The 15394-nt window shown below is 31.4% G+C and overlaps 1 protein-coding gene across 1 annotated transcript in view; it reads right to left on the bottom strand.

Moving 5' to 3' along the window:
- The window catches only part of nAChRa7 (nicotinic acetylcholine receptor alpha7 subunit), a 201539-nt gene that overhangs the window by 42268 nt on the left and 143877 nt on the right, over positions 1–15394 (bottom strand). The window contains exon 4 of the mRNA XM_018551289.1: positions 1017–1126. Coding sequence (XP_018406791.1) covers positions 1017–1126 — 110 coding nt within the window. The remainder of the gene's footprint in view (positions 1–1016; positions 1127–15394) is intronic.

Below are 15394 nucleotides of genomic sequence, written 5' to 3'. Positions count from 1 at the left end.
ACGTATCTGATATCACTACAGCATATCGTGATCTTGCATACGTAATTTTTTTATTTACGGAAATCAAAATGTTATCCGGCTATTAGTCCGGTTTCTTCAAAACTACAATTTTCAAGGATTTTTATATAAATGTAATGTATAAATGTAATGCATGCAAACGCTGAAAGCGTTTATAACAACAGGTGGACTTATGGGGTTATATACTTACTTACAAGGCCGGGACACGTATTCTTGAAAATTTTTTTGAAAAAATACATATATTTAAATACCTAAATGTTCACTTCAAAAGCACTTGAAATTTTTTCAAAAAAAAAATTTCCAAGAATACATGTTTTTCCGGCCTTGCAAGTAGATATAATCCTTTATTTCTGTACAAAAAACACATGTATCACGTTCATCTCTTACAAAGAACTTAACAAATCTGAGGATGTATTGAAATTAATGAACAATGTAAATATATATGTATATATATATATATATACATTAGATATTAAAAATATAAATCTTAAAATATAGTTAAAAATTACAATAAATTATTATAATTTATTAGAAGTACTGTTAATTTAGTTTTGCATAATATTTTGCAGAACGTTGAAAATTGAAAACAGATAATGAATATTTTTAATACATAGACTACGATTCAAAATTCACTGCCAACGTTGGAAATCTATAATCTATATAGTGCACGTAACTTACATAAATTACAGTGCACGTATGTAACTTATATGAACTATAAATTTTCAGCGCTGGCAGTAAATTTTGGAACACTGCTACAGAATATGTATATGTTTGAGTTCCTGATTAATTTCCAATTTCTGAGTTTTTTGCAGAAATATTTAAACTATTACACTTAATATTAAATTAATTTCGAAATGCAAAAAATTAATTCGCATAAAATCTTATTTTAATAGTATGTAATTCTTTATTTAAAAAATATGTTTGCTACGTGATGCAGTAGAATATGAAAAATGTAAACGTAGGAGATTTTAATAAACATAATGTAATTTTACATTTACCTGTTATACATAAGAACGTCGGGTTTCCATAACCGACCCGGCGGTATTCTGAGATCTCGTACACCTCCATATTCCGAAACGTTCCATCTCATGTTTACGTCGTTCCATTCCTGTAATTAGATGAAAATTATGCAAAATCACATAAAAAAAAGTTATAAGAAATTTCTTCGTAAGTTATCAAAACGGTATTTAAAATGACGAATACTGCACTTTTTATTTAAAAAGTTTTAGTCCAGATAATAAAAACTAGAAATGCACTCTATAAAATATATTGGAAATTTTACACTTGACAGCCTCTTTGTAGCTGATTTATTTTGAAAAATTTCTATTATAATTGCAATTTAATAAGAGAATTGAGAGACTAAAAAATATTAAAGGTAAATCGAACATTTTACGCAATCACTAACTGAAAAGAGCACAATCATCGGCATATATATTTAAAAATCATGCTCGAATCACTGCATTCTCTGTAAAACGATGTTGACACTATTGATTTTTCAAACGGTAAGTGCCGACCTTCGCTTTTCGTGCAAATATTTTAGGCTACATCGTATATGTCAAGTAAACACTACAGCATTTCAATTTAATTCTCGTCTGGGGAATTTACGAATGTGTTATTTCGCGAGACGAGTTTCGTCCTTTTGCTCGTATAAAGTGCGCCTTTGGGAAGCCACATTACAGACGTGCTGCTCGTCCAAGCAAAAATTCGATAAATTATTTTTAGTATTTTTCGCTATTTGTTTGATTCCTTTGATTCTTGCTACAATTTTAAAATAAAATTTTAAAACAGAGTTTTTAACTTTGGTAAGGGAAAAAATAACACACTATTACTAAAATAGACGTTAAAACTTCCAATTAACCTTTTAATGGAACAATCTAAAAGTAGTGATAATTAAAAAAATTTTTAATTCTTTGGCAATCTATGTAGGATAAACTAGAGTATTATGGCCATATGCTGTAATTTCTTCAACAATTGCTAAGTAGAGCATTTTATAATCATTCTAAAAGCCTATGGCCATCTTCCTCGTATAGCCATCTCATCCAAGTTTACCCTATACAGTTTTAATTTATCACGGTATATTTTTGAAATTACATGAACAGTGTAAGTTGTTAGGTATTACAGAGAACGCGTTTAGTCGAACACATCAGATATGATGTTTGCTAATATTCTTCCCGTAGTTTTCAAGAACATTTCCCAAACTTTTCTTGTGAGTTGCGTGACCGAAGCGATTTAGGAGCTTCGAAGTATTCGTGCCTCTCACTTTGAATCTGTAGTCTTTCCTTTCTTCAGTGAAGCGGAAATGAAAGAGACAGGATCGATCCGACTAACGTGGCTGTAATAGGTCGTTCCGTGTTATTTTTGATCGTATTCTTTCAAGAAGATTGTTCCAGTCACGAGATAAAGTCGAAGAATTAGAAGAAGAACGTGACAGTGTACATTAATGACGTTTTAATATATACCAATTAAAAGGATCTATTTCTTTCTGTTATCGACTTTTCAAATTGCGTTTCATCCGTATTTTTCTTCCTCTTATTTCTACTTTCTTGAACATTTTATATATAAAGAGAAAATTTTCATTATTTAAGTTTATTAGACTTTCCAGCACGTCAATTCATAAGATGTAGTGACAATTTATTGTATTCTTATCTAATCTTTCACTACATTTATGTCGGACATCATTGTGATTCATGGCAAGTATATCGTAGATATACAGACGAAGCAAAATTATAGGTTGACCCAATAGTTATAGCAAATGGGGCAGAAATACGACTATACCAAGAAAAATAGAGGAAAAGGTTTCCCAAGATTTCCCAGAAGATTTGCCAACAAGATGGCAAAGACTTTTGATACCACCCTCAAAGTCTAATATGCAGCAAGCTCGAATGATTTAGTCGTCTGTCAGCTCGTCGTACTCGTGCCGATTAGTCACTGACCTCGATTGATTAGCTGCTGATGGAGTGCAAAGCGAGATAATTAATAACGGCACGTGGTTCGACGCGGCGGTTTGCGGATTTGCCGTGCATAAATCGTTATTATAATTGTTTTGCGCGTGTAAAAAAAATTGATGCTACTAATTACCGCTGCGTTAATTCAAGTCCCACTGACAGAAAAATTCCCTGAACTTCTTTTATATATATAAAAAATTTCTTATACAATAATTAAATAATTCAATGTCTAACAGATAAAAAAAAGTAACAAATAACATAAAAATATAGTGGATATCTTAAATAATTTTTATATATTAGTTATCAGCTCGTATAAAAAATCCGATTGAAATAAATTAAACATAGAAAAATGATTTAGCGTGTTTTTTTTCAAACTTTTATTTATTTTGCCTCAGAGAAATATTTAAAACTTTAAATTTCCCACTTGTGAAATGTGTATTCGTTCAAATATAGTTTATCTATTATACTGCCTTTCTCTTTGTTTTCATATCCTCTTATCTTCCACAAAAAAAAACTAATTGAGTCATCGAGAGCATCTATTGAAGGTAAATCCTGCGCTTTTAAGAAAGCATCTTGTCGACCGCAGGGTAAAGCTATTTCGTGTTTTTCCAGGCGATTCAGCTCTATACCTTTGCACGCGATATCGCTTCTTATCATCTCGTTCTATGAAAAGTGTTAGTGCCAGCAACGATGCTTCTACAGACATCTTCCACAGACGAAACAAATACCGACAATCTTGTTTCGCACTTGGCGAACCGCTTTCGAAAAATGTGGCCTGAAGATACAGGAATCGACGAGCCGGATGCCGTATTTCTTTACTGGATACGGGATAAAAGTCACGGGATTGGAACAGAACGAAATTCCGTTGTGAAGTGTCTGTATGATTTCTTGAGTCACGTAAATTCCGAGCGAAACGGTTTTTGAGATGAATGTCATTTACAATTCGCGCCTTTTAAGATACGACCTATATTTTCTAAGATATATTTCTAACAAAAAGGGAATTTTGATGCATTTTATCTGAATAAAAGTATACACAGAAATATCGTTGTTTCAAGTATCGTACTATTATTATTCCTTGTATCATATTCTGGTATTTTATTATTATTCCGTATATTATATTTTTTTATTTCGATTTTTCTTAATTTTATATAAATCTAGAACAAATTTTAGATCTACGCAATAATTCTTTTAATCATAATTTCTAATTTGTAGAAGAAACAATCTTTTATAACTGAGATATCCATCAAGTTGTTAAAGCATTAAAAACACAAGTATCCCGATAAAAGTCAGACGTAAAATAATCCAAAGATAATGAAAGAGAAGAGAAATGAGAAGCCGGAATCTCTAATAACATAGCAAGCATCGAAGTGTTTTCATCTTATACTTTGCTATACTATACATTACACTACTCGGGAGTAGGAGAAAAAACAATTAATTGTAAGATATAAAGTAGATAGATCTAATTATGTACATACATGTTAAAATGAAAATCAGACAATGAGATAATTATGATGTTCTATATGTTAAGTTTATTTAAACTTAAATACGGTAATATTGAAGTACATCATTAGCTTAGTAATTTTAAAAATATTTCAATCTTTTGATTAACAAACTTTTTCTCAAAATTTTCTTATGGAGTAAATATATTTTCAACATGAAGCCACTCTTCAAACTCAACGTGCAATATTTTATTTTCCACCTCAAAGACTGATTTTTTCATATAAATAAGAATTACGTAATACGTTATCAGATTTACATCAATATAATAACTAATATATATTTATATATCTTTTTTAGTTAGAGAAGAAAATATCTATGCAAGATATACATAAATTTATATTTCATTAAAATCAAAGCAGGGAATATATTCGTCAAGCATGCGTTTCTACACCGCGATAATTATACATCGACGTAGGCGAAAAGTGGGAACTCTCGTGTAGTTCAGTGATTTGCATAGCTAATCCAGTCTTAGTTAGCATAGTTTCGTAGAACGTGGCCTAATATTCCTGTGCATACTATATAATTCTCGTTACTGCGATATTCATCAACCTGAAATATATCTGTCATACTATCTTTGGCCTTCCTGTGACGTGATTCGAGAATCGATTATTTATTTTCTTATTATGGAACTTTATTAGAACTAGTTAGAATTGATACTGTAGATCGCTTCCGTTTCGAATATTTATGAATTTAAAACCATATTTTGTGATATTATTTTCTTCACTTATGTAATAAAAAATGTTATATTCTGTAACAATACAGATCACATTTATTAAAATTTTGTGATAATTTAAGAGTCGCCGGAACTGATTCTTACTAATTTGATGGGCTTTGTATTAGTTGTAAAACATAGAAATATTAGACTTATATTTTTATATTTACTTATCTTAATTTAGAAATCAAAACCATCCTTAAAGATAAATTTTTTAAATTTTAACTTTACGACAAAAAACATGAACACACCCCATTATTAAAAATAAAAAATACCATAAAACTTTTATGTAAAACATTTTTTTATATATGTACTTCATAGTTTTGAAGATATTTGTTGAAAATAGAAAAATACATTATTTTCGAGGGATTGTTTCGAAACCTTTAAACACACCTTGAGATAAATAGATTTCTTTAAAATGTAAATCTATTTTGATGTTTTACAATCTATCTAAAACCCGTCAAAGATGATGAGAGTACTTCCGACAATTTTCTTGTTGTACATTTACTAGTTACTATTTATTGTTTTATACGAATAATTTAACTTTTAATATTATGAGAGAAAACGATGTTATATAAAATATTTCCATAAAAATATAGATTGCACTTGATTTGCGTTATGATATGTAGGTGCCTCTAATTTATGCTTTATATAGATTTTACTCATAAAAAAATATATCTGTTTCGTAAATTATATACCATATCTGAATGGCTTTCTTTATTACTCTTATCGAAATAACATGAATACGTTTTATTTTAAGGTAAACGCTTTTATGATTCTACATCCATTACCTGCACTCTAGAGTTGCTCGAGATATAGTTATATCGAGAACATTCCAGCGCGGGTGGTTGTAAAAATCAAGAATAAAATAATAGGGCCATCCTTCCTATAATGATAATTACGTATCTGAAAGATATATGTTGGCACCCGCAGAACGAAACATAGCGAGATGTTATCACGTGCAACATTTCACTGGAAGACCGAGACAAATGAGGAAGCTTAATCGAACCACCAGCCAATCGCGAATTCTTTCTTCCAGGAATCCGCGCTTTTTTTGCCCAGTTGAACGAATTTAACGACACGAAAACTAGAGCGACGAGAACGAGACATTCTCTCGTGGAGGAGTTTCCCTGGAGATTTAATAGTACGTTCGCATTTTAAACTCGCGAATTAGGAATTCGAGTAATTTCGATTACCGTCGCGGCACGGATTCGCGGAATCCCGATAACCATTTTATCGCATAAAACCGAGAGGTATATAGAGGACAGCTACGCTGGGATTGTCATGGGGTGACCGATCTATAGCGCCATGTCGGCGATCCCTCTCATCGCGTTTCCGTGTCTTCCCCTCTCGAAATTGTCAATTAAAGTAACGAATGACCAAGAAGGTAACAAACTTCTTTTTGATACGAGATCACACACGTGATCCACGTGATCCTCGCGGATTAAGGTTAAGATTGGAAAAAAAAAATACAAGTGGATATTCTCCCTTTTTTTCTTATCATCGGATATATATGATATTTTAGACGGCGAACAAAATTCTTCTAATATTGGATTTACAATAGGAGTCGTGGGGTCTTAAGTCGTAGGAAATTGACCAATTATAGTTGATTATTCGTCCCCTTTGACTGTGATTGGTCAATTTCCTACTACTTAAGATCCCACGACCGTCTACGACTCCTATTGTAGATCTCGCATAAAAGGAAACTGATTGCAAATTCCATAAATATGACTGCTGCATTTAGCTTCCTCACAGGAAGAATATTAAACAAAGCTGCTATGTTCCTCTTTAATGTACAATTTCTTAACGATTAAATCTAATGTTATTATTAATTTATGTCTTTAAAGTTTAATTTGTGAAAGTCTTTTCACTGGCATTTTGCTCGAAAATGATTATCTTTTTACCAGTAAATTTTGCAATATACTATAACATTATATAACAATAATATATACTTACAAGTATATACAATATATATATGTATAAGGATATTTATATCAATTCAGGAATACTCTACAAAATTTCATAAAAAAATTATTCAATAAATTATTCAATAAAACATTTATATACACACACTAAACGTTTTGTTAGAATACACTTTACCACAACACAAAATAGATACAACATTTGGCATTGCTTAACCTATCATTGAAACTTTAAGAACATTACTCGGAGAATGCAACGGTAATGCCTGAGATCGCGATCGTTCTAGTTTATTTCACAAGATGTTAATGCAATTAATGACTGCATTGCTACGCGGTTAAGTTCTGGACTGGAAACCTCTTAAAGCGTCTACGTGCGTTGCAAACTAAACCATGACGATCCATTTCAGCTCTATCAGCACGTATTTATGTTAGAGGAGTGGTCGAGGAGATAACGAAATGATTTCGTGGTAAAGGATACGAAATTGGTATAAAATAATAGTATATATACCTATGTAGATACGATGGTATTTCATAAAATGGGATCAGTAAAATGAATATTATAAAAAATTACGATAACGCGCTTTTTATATTTTATTATTTATCACTGCGTATATATAGAAGGCAGAAAAATTAATTAATATTATAAAGAGAATTAATAATCGATAGTCAAAAAATCTGATGCTTTTTATTATGTCATATATAAAACTTGGAAATATGTATAATTTTGACAAAGATAATACACATATGCGCGCATATGTGTATTATCTTTGTCAAAATTTTCATTTAATTGTCAAAATGATCGTGGAATTTAATTTAATGAAACTAGCATCCTGTTCAAGTATTTCGCTTTGTAATATTCTTAAGAGGAAGACAAATCGTGAGCTTAGCAACTAATAGTAAGTCTTCATTCTCTTTGCGAAGGATGCAATTACGACATTTCCTGAACCTTATACAAAAGGTGAACAGCAAAAGATGATGGAAGAGAGCACTGCATCACGAAATAACATTGTCGGGATGTGTAAATTCCACACTGTGTAGAATATGAGTTTGTATGATGGTATTTTTATTATAATAAAAAGACTGCAATGAGTTTTCATTGCACTGTAACAGATCGCGTTCTAGATTAGTGAAGAAGATAATAAAAAGTACTCCGAAAAGCTGCATATTCTACAGTAGTAGTAGTAATAGTAGTAGTAGTAATAGTAGTAATAGTAGTAGTGGTAGTAGTAATAGTTTGAGAAAGCTTTTTGAATAAATGTGGCACTAGCATATCCTTTACGAAAGTTCCATTTCAGTTCTCTTTGTACCTCAATTTGTTTGTCTAACACTCAACTGTACACCTTACGTTCATTAGGCAACAATATCGAGAGCACAGAGAATGTATTAATTTTGCTTTCTTTTTAATACAATTCTAAATACATGGAAAATAGAACATAAAAGAAATAAGTACATGAAATTTCTGATACACACACACACACACACACACACACACACATGTGTATATATACAAACTTAACAATAAATTCATTAAACTTCAATAAAATCATTATCCTATTTACTTTTGCAATGATACGTGTTTAATTTGACAACTGCAAAGTATCTCATTTTATTACATCTAACGTATTTTATAATAATTGACGCAGAGTATTTTTACACATGGATTGATCACAATTGTTATTTTATTTTTGACAAGGATCAAAGATAAAAACACATACAAATACCAATGTTCAAATTTTATACACGGAATCTATGGTTTTTTAACAATATGAAGATTATATAAGTTAATTTAATTTTAAGGAAAATTATTGTATCATTGAAAATGACCCGATCGGTGTCGAAACGTCTGAAGATGTATTAATATATGAATTAAAATAATTCGTTAAATTAATTTGGCTCTACGCCCTAGTTATATTTTTATATTGTCTTAACAATAAAATCTTATTTTTTATCTTTAATTATATTTAAATATAATATTAACTTAATGTTTATTATCATAATTATATCTGATCGCGAAGGAATTAGAAGCAAGAAGGAAAAGCACGAGAGGCTTGTGTCATCACATTTCGCCATCGGATGGTTATCGTGGCCGACGATAATTTACCACGGCACAACCATTTTGGCGCGAGTTATCCCTAGGGAAACGGAGACTTTTATTCGATGCCCTTACTTATCTATATCGAGATTCCCTCTCGGACGTGAATTTAATTTAACAAGACGCTGAAATTCAAGCCACGCTTGACAAACGAAGCGCCAAGTTCGCTCTTCTCTCGAGCACGTCATTTTGTAGGGTACATCAATTCGGCTATCATTATCTCTTTAATATTGTAATATTCTCTTTTAGAATAGAAGTATATATACAAAGAGAGAGAATTAAAAATATTTTTTATACTTTTTAAAACCTAAGGAACTTTACCTGCAATATTATATAAAAATAGAAATAAATACACAAATATATATTCTCAGAACATATTGTAATAAATAAACATGTTTAAATTAATATATGTCTTTGTTTCACGTGGTAAAAGTTAAAAATGTTAAATTACATAGACAAAAATTATTTTTTAAGATCATTAATTAAATTATATAATGTAATGAATGATTATAAAATATATAGCTCTCTATTACTACTTCATACTAATGTTTTCTTATAGCTGCATATTTAAATATCTTTAAAATGTAATATTATATAATATCCAATTAATAAATGTAATTACAGAGAGAACACGTAAAATAATATAATATATTATATATATATATATATATATTTCATTGTAAAAGAATGATACAAAGTGAGAAGCAGATAAAAATTACGTACATTAAAGTTATAAATAGGGATAAATTGACAGGAGAATATTATATAAAATAAAATCATGCCACACACGAGAGAAGCATCTTTATTATCCAAACTTGTACAGACATTTTGCAATGGCATTGTAACATACTGACGTTAATGCCACTCGTTTATCACAACCTCATCAAGGTTGCCACTAATAATAATGTAGTCGCGGTATTTCATGTAGCATTAATAAAACGTTACGTTATAAGAGCCGCGAAGTTTCATTAGTGTCACTTAATTAATTATGCGAAGAAATTGTTAGTCAATGATTATTTACGTTTAAGAAACATGCGGTCCAATCGCTCGTTTATTTCTTTTTACGGCTTACTTTTAATTGTTGGCGCCGTTATTAACGCGGAGTCGACTATTCCTGTAATTCGGGTGGGTTAAAGAGTTACGGACAATTAAGAGGAATCGAGACTCTATTTTAATTTTAATACGCGGAACGCCGCGCACTGTACACATATGCCTTTCATTGCTACTTAATTAAACTCCCGTCCTGAAATATGAGAAAGTCTCTTCATTGTGTTAGGTATAAAAAAAAACGCAGAATAAAAAAAAGTAAAACTGCGCGACGAAAAGGCGAAATGGCGAGATACACACAAAGGTAATATAAAAACTAAAAAGGAGAGAGAGAAAGAACGGTAGATAATATAAATTACACGATTCTGCGAGTCTCATATTGCGAAGATTAATTCCTATATATAATGTGAGCTTCTTCCTCGTGTGCGGACCGATCCCGGCCCTTTTTAGAGTTAATCCTTTTCGTCACTGTTCTATGGTATCCTCGAGATTCGCAACGTCAGCGAACTTATCGCATTTGCTGTTGCGAATTGTGTGTACGTTCGCAACTTTCTTTCCCTTTACCTTCCTTTTTCCCCTCATTCTCTTTCTTCCTTTCACTTATTCCCGCTCTCTGCGGCTAAATTAGACCAACAAACAGAAAAGTGTATTTACGAACGTAACGTGCAGGGCTCGAGAAGGCTGCGCTACCATGGCACTACCTTAATCACGTTCGCGGCGCACGTATCGTATATTTACCCTGATGGTAAATACGCCATTTCGCCTTAGTGCATAACGTGTACAGATGCACGGGGCGTACATGGTGTGCCCGTTAATCGCGATCAGCACGAATGGAACTGGGTCGGCCAAAGTTTCGCATTATTCGCAGGATTTTCATAAGGGTCCGTCTTATAATAACTCCCCACAACACATCCATCTTATCTGATGTTTTTATTTTTCTGAACACAAAGCACAATTCATTTATATAAAAACAGGCTTAATAACTTGATCTGTATAATAACAGGAGAATAACAACTGTTGAAGAAGCTTTACTGTGAGAACGCTTTCTCTCGAGAGATATTACTTATCATCGTAAATTATGTGTCATGTCTTGTTACGTATATAGGGGAAAGTAGAGGAACTGCAAACACCTATGTGAACAATTAAATAAAGTCAACGATTATTTATCAGTTCAGTTAATACACAGGAAAAAACGATTTTATTGAAGTATCTAAAAAAGATAGATATAGCTCTAAAAATAAATTTTGTTTTTAGGACTATAAAAATAATTATAAGATATTTACACTGATTACTAAGTTGTTAAAACTATTTACAGCATTATTTATTATACATACTTAAATTTTCTATACCTAATTATTTTTATAGTCTAACAAAATTATTTTCTAATTTGTATTTTCCTAAATTTTTAAGTACAGCAAAATCATTCTTTAATTATAGAAATTTTTATTTAAATGATAATTCAGTTTTTTTATCATTAAATAATTAATATTCAAATATTATCAATATAAACTATAATTTTAAACAAAAAAACAAAACTTTCGCCATTTACAATTAATTGCCACATGGGACAATACTGAATCGAATTTGTCTTTTTGTTTAAAATTATAGTTCATATTAATAATATATATAAATATTTTTTTAAGTAAGTATTGTAATTTAAAATCGATATTTGAATAAATATTTCTATAGTTAATAAATGATCATCGACCTTTCTCCTCAAATAATCGCAATGTTTCTATTCTCTTCTACATAAAAATCATCAAAATATATAATGATATATTAAATGATGAGTTATTTCGTCACGTGTATAATACAATATAAAGAATATCGGATAGAAGAAATGAGTGGTTATCATTATTCTAACATACTCTATAATAGTATCATATATGTTTTCCTCATTCTCTCTATAAATAATTAAATTAAATTGTCCAAAATTTATAAACGGAAAGTATCAATTGATTTACAAAATTATCCGTAGCTCATTTGTTATTATCTTGAATTTATGTATGTGATTATTTGATATAATTCTTTTATCGCAGGAAGCAATTGAAATATTGTTGACACTGCTTCATATTAATTTTACATAAATTTTAACTTCGTTTATTTATCGGGAATCGAAGTGACTCCATCTCGTAATAGTGTTACATTATCTAAAATTAACTGTAACAATTTCGAGTTAATACCCGCAAAGTTACATGATCCATCGTTCCCTCATAGCTAATTCTACAAAACCCGTCAAAGTACCTATACGTGTCCCGCGCAACTTGTACCGTCAGAGTATGAGTAAAGAAGATACTTTATTAGATTCTTTTTACATCGGCGCCCGCATCGCGTACGCTTGCAAAAAGCTTCGATCGCGCGCAAACAACGAAGCGGTTATTCAAAGCAATCAAGATGAAAGATTCACTCTGTAAATGCGCGCGAAAAGAGAGGGAGAGAGAAAGTTTATCGTGTGCGCACAGGACACACACACACACAGCACGCGCGGATGAGCGTAAAAGACGCAAACGAGAGAGAAGTAAATGGTGACTCATAAAAACGCTGAGTAACTCGGGACCAATATAAAGCACGCCAAAGTGAAATCGAGCTTGGCACGTGAAGATCGAGCGCTTCGCGCCCCGGGTTTACAGCCTGTCAGTGGCTAGACCTTGACGAATGGCTGCGGAATTTGCTCGAATCGAATGGCCCCTGTCCTATTTGGCCCGCGGCCTTGGGAATCACACAGTCCAAGAGAGAGAGAGAGAGAGAGAGAGAAAGAGATCCACCTGAATTCCACTTCCGTACAATTCTTCGACGGAAGTTAAATGCCAGGCTTTCTCGCTTTCTCCTCTTTTCACGCCATGGAAAAGTCCGTGTCTCGATAATACGTACTTCTGAAGCATCCACAGGTATTTACATCAAAGATGAAGTATGTTTTGTCTTATTTACCTTACCATCGCTCTGCAGCAGACACGATCTCGCCAGTTTGGGGAGAGATGCGCGAGAATAATCCGAAATCTCTCTCTCTCTATACAACGTTCACGGGTATTCATCGTATAGCATGACAATGTGAGTTTGTACTAAAGCCAGTGAAATTTTACACCCACAGCTTATAACACATTCGTGCCCTTTGATCAGAGAAGTACCAGCAGCTAGTGGCGTAACTCAATTTTCGACGAGAGCCAGTTAATGCACCCTCGATTACTCAAGCGACCTGAATTTATCGGAAAACGGCACCCTGGTGTAAGGAGCGAGCACCCTTCTTGCTCCAACGGACATGCGAGGTGGATCCGTGATAGTAACCCGGACCGCATGTAACTGTAACCACGGCGATAACACCGTAATCAACGTTTCTGTCCTAGGATCTGCACGATGCACGTGTAAATTTCAAATACGTGTGTTCTGATCTGTGTAAACTTTAGATTCGTGTCTGTATTAACTTTAAAGGGATTATTTTGATTTCTAGCCCATATTTAAACAACTATTTCAACAGACTACTTTTGATGGGCTATCGTATTTAGGTTACTCTGTTATTTTCTCTATAAATAAAGATGTACAATAATTAAATCAAATAAGGAAGCAGCTATTATATGTATAATAATTGAAACTAGATATGATGCCTTATAATATTTTCATATAAACGTTTTTATACATCTCTTTCAGTTGTGATTTAAATACATCTTTGGGTGCGTTCTCCGAGTTACGCATAAAGCGCATAATGTATCATTTTATCCTTCATTATTTAATAAACAACAGGGACAAATGATGTGCTCGAAACGCAACCTTTAATTTTTCTTCAAATTACGCATCGCTTACTGTCGTACTTGAAATGCAACTATATCATAAATTGAGGCAGAAATAACATCACAAAAAATTGATTATTGATTTGATAATGTGTGTGATGCTACTATATACCATCTTAAAATCTATAAGGAATTATTGCGAAAAATGTAATCAAAATGTTATTCTTTAACGGTTTTAACACGGTAATATTGATATTACGAACTGGAACCGCAAATTTTTCTGAAGTGAACAATTTTATTCCAATTCGTTAACTTCATATAGGAAATAATGAATGAGCTTAGCAAATGAGAAAGCTGCTCATAACTTCATTGAGAAGAATTCAGCTACTCGGCTGAAAACGACTTTCCATTACGGCGCTCGCATTCTGATCTTTCGCAATAATGTACTTCCAGGATTAATTAACTTCCTTGACTCGTATTTTGTTTGATATCTTTTTCTTTAATCTTCAGTTTGTTACACGGCGTAAGAAGCTCTCAGAGACGAGAATAAACTTCATTTATCTTAGCGTCTTTTAATATATTTCTAAAATAATTTTAGATATTTAATGTACTAGTATGGTACTTTTTAATCTTATCGAAATCTACCTCTTTACGATATTAAAAGAATAAAATAATAAGAACTAATTGATAACAACATATATCTATAATGATTTTTAATTATTCGCTTGAATAAAATTGTTAATTATAGATTTTACGTATATTAAAAAAAATGTGTTGACTAGGATCAGCTTCTAAAAATATTTATTTTTAAAAATTGTGTTATCTATAAAAGTAGCATTTTTTAATAAAATTAATATTATCTTTTATTGTACGTTCTTAAAGATGCTTAAAATTTAGATATATTATAATATATAATAGACAAATCTTGCATGGGTACTTAGGCACTTTAAAATGTGCTAAGAAAATATTTACGAACAGCTACATCGTTTTAGACCTACTTTATTCAGCCACTGCTACGTAGAATCTAAATAATTCATATCTTGCATAAAATATGCCGTTGCATTGCAAGCTTTTAACGAGTACCTTTCGAAAGAGCAGCCTAACTCTTGAAAAATTGGTTAATTTGCCCTCAATTGTGTGTATATTCTGAAAATATAAAAAAGTAATAATAAAAAGATAATAATAATATACATTCTGGAAATATGAAATATTAAGAGAGAATAACCAGGAAAGATTATGTCAAGATTAAGCTTTTTTACAAAAAAATTACTGCACTTTTATGGCAATTTTTGCAAACAGTCCAAAATTTTTAGCAATGAGAAACGTTCTATATTATATAAAAGAATTTTATTAACGTTAGGTTTAAATTTTTATTCGAAAAAAAACATAAAATATCAGTTAGACTTTTTTTCACATATTTTAAATGTTTTAATATC

This window comes from Cyphomyrmex costatus, unplaced genomic scaffold (assembly GCF_001594065.2).
Source record: "Cyphomyrmex costatus isolate MS0001 unplaced genomic scaffold, Ccosl1.0 scaffold137, whole genome shotgun sequence".
NCBI classification, from domain to species: domain Eukaryota; kingdom Metazoa; phylum Arthropoda; class Insecta; order Hymenoptera; family Formicidae; genus Cyphomyrmex; species Cyphomyrmex costatus.
Note: the sequence above shows the minus strand (reverse complement) of the source record. Positions and strands in the feature narration are given on the sequence as shown.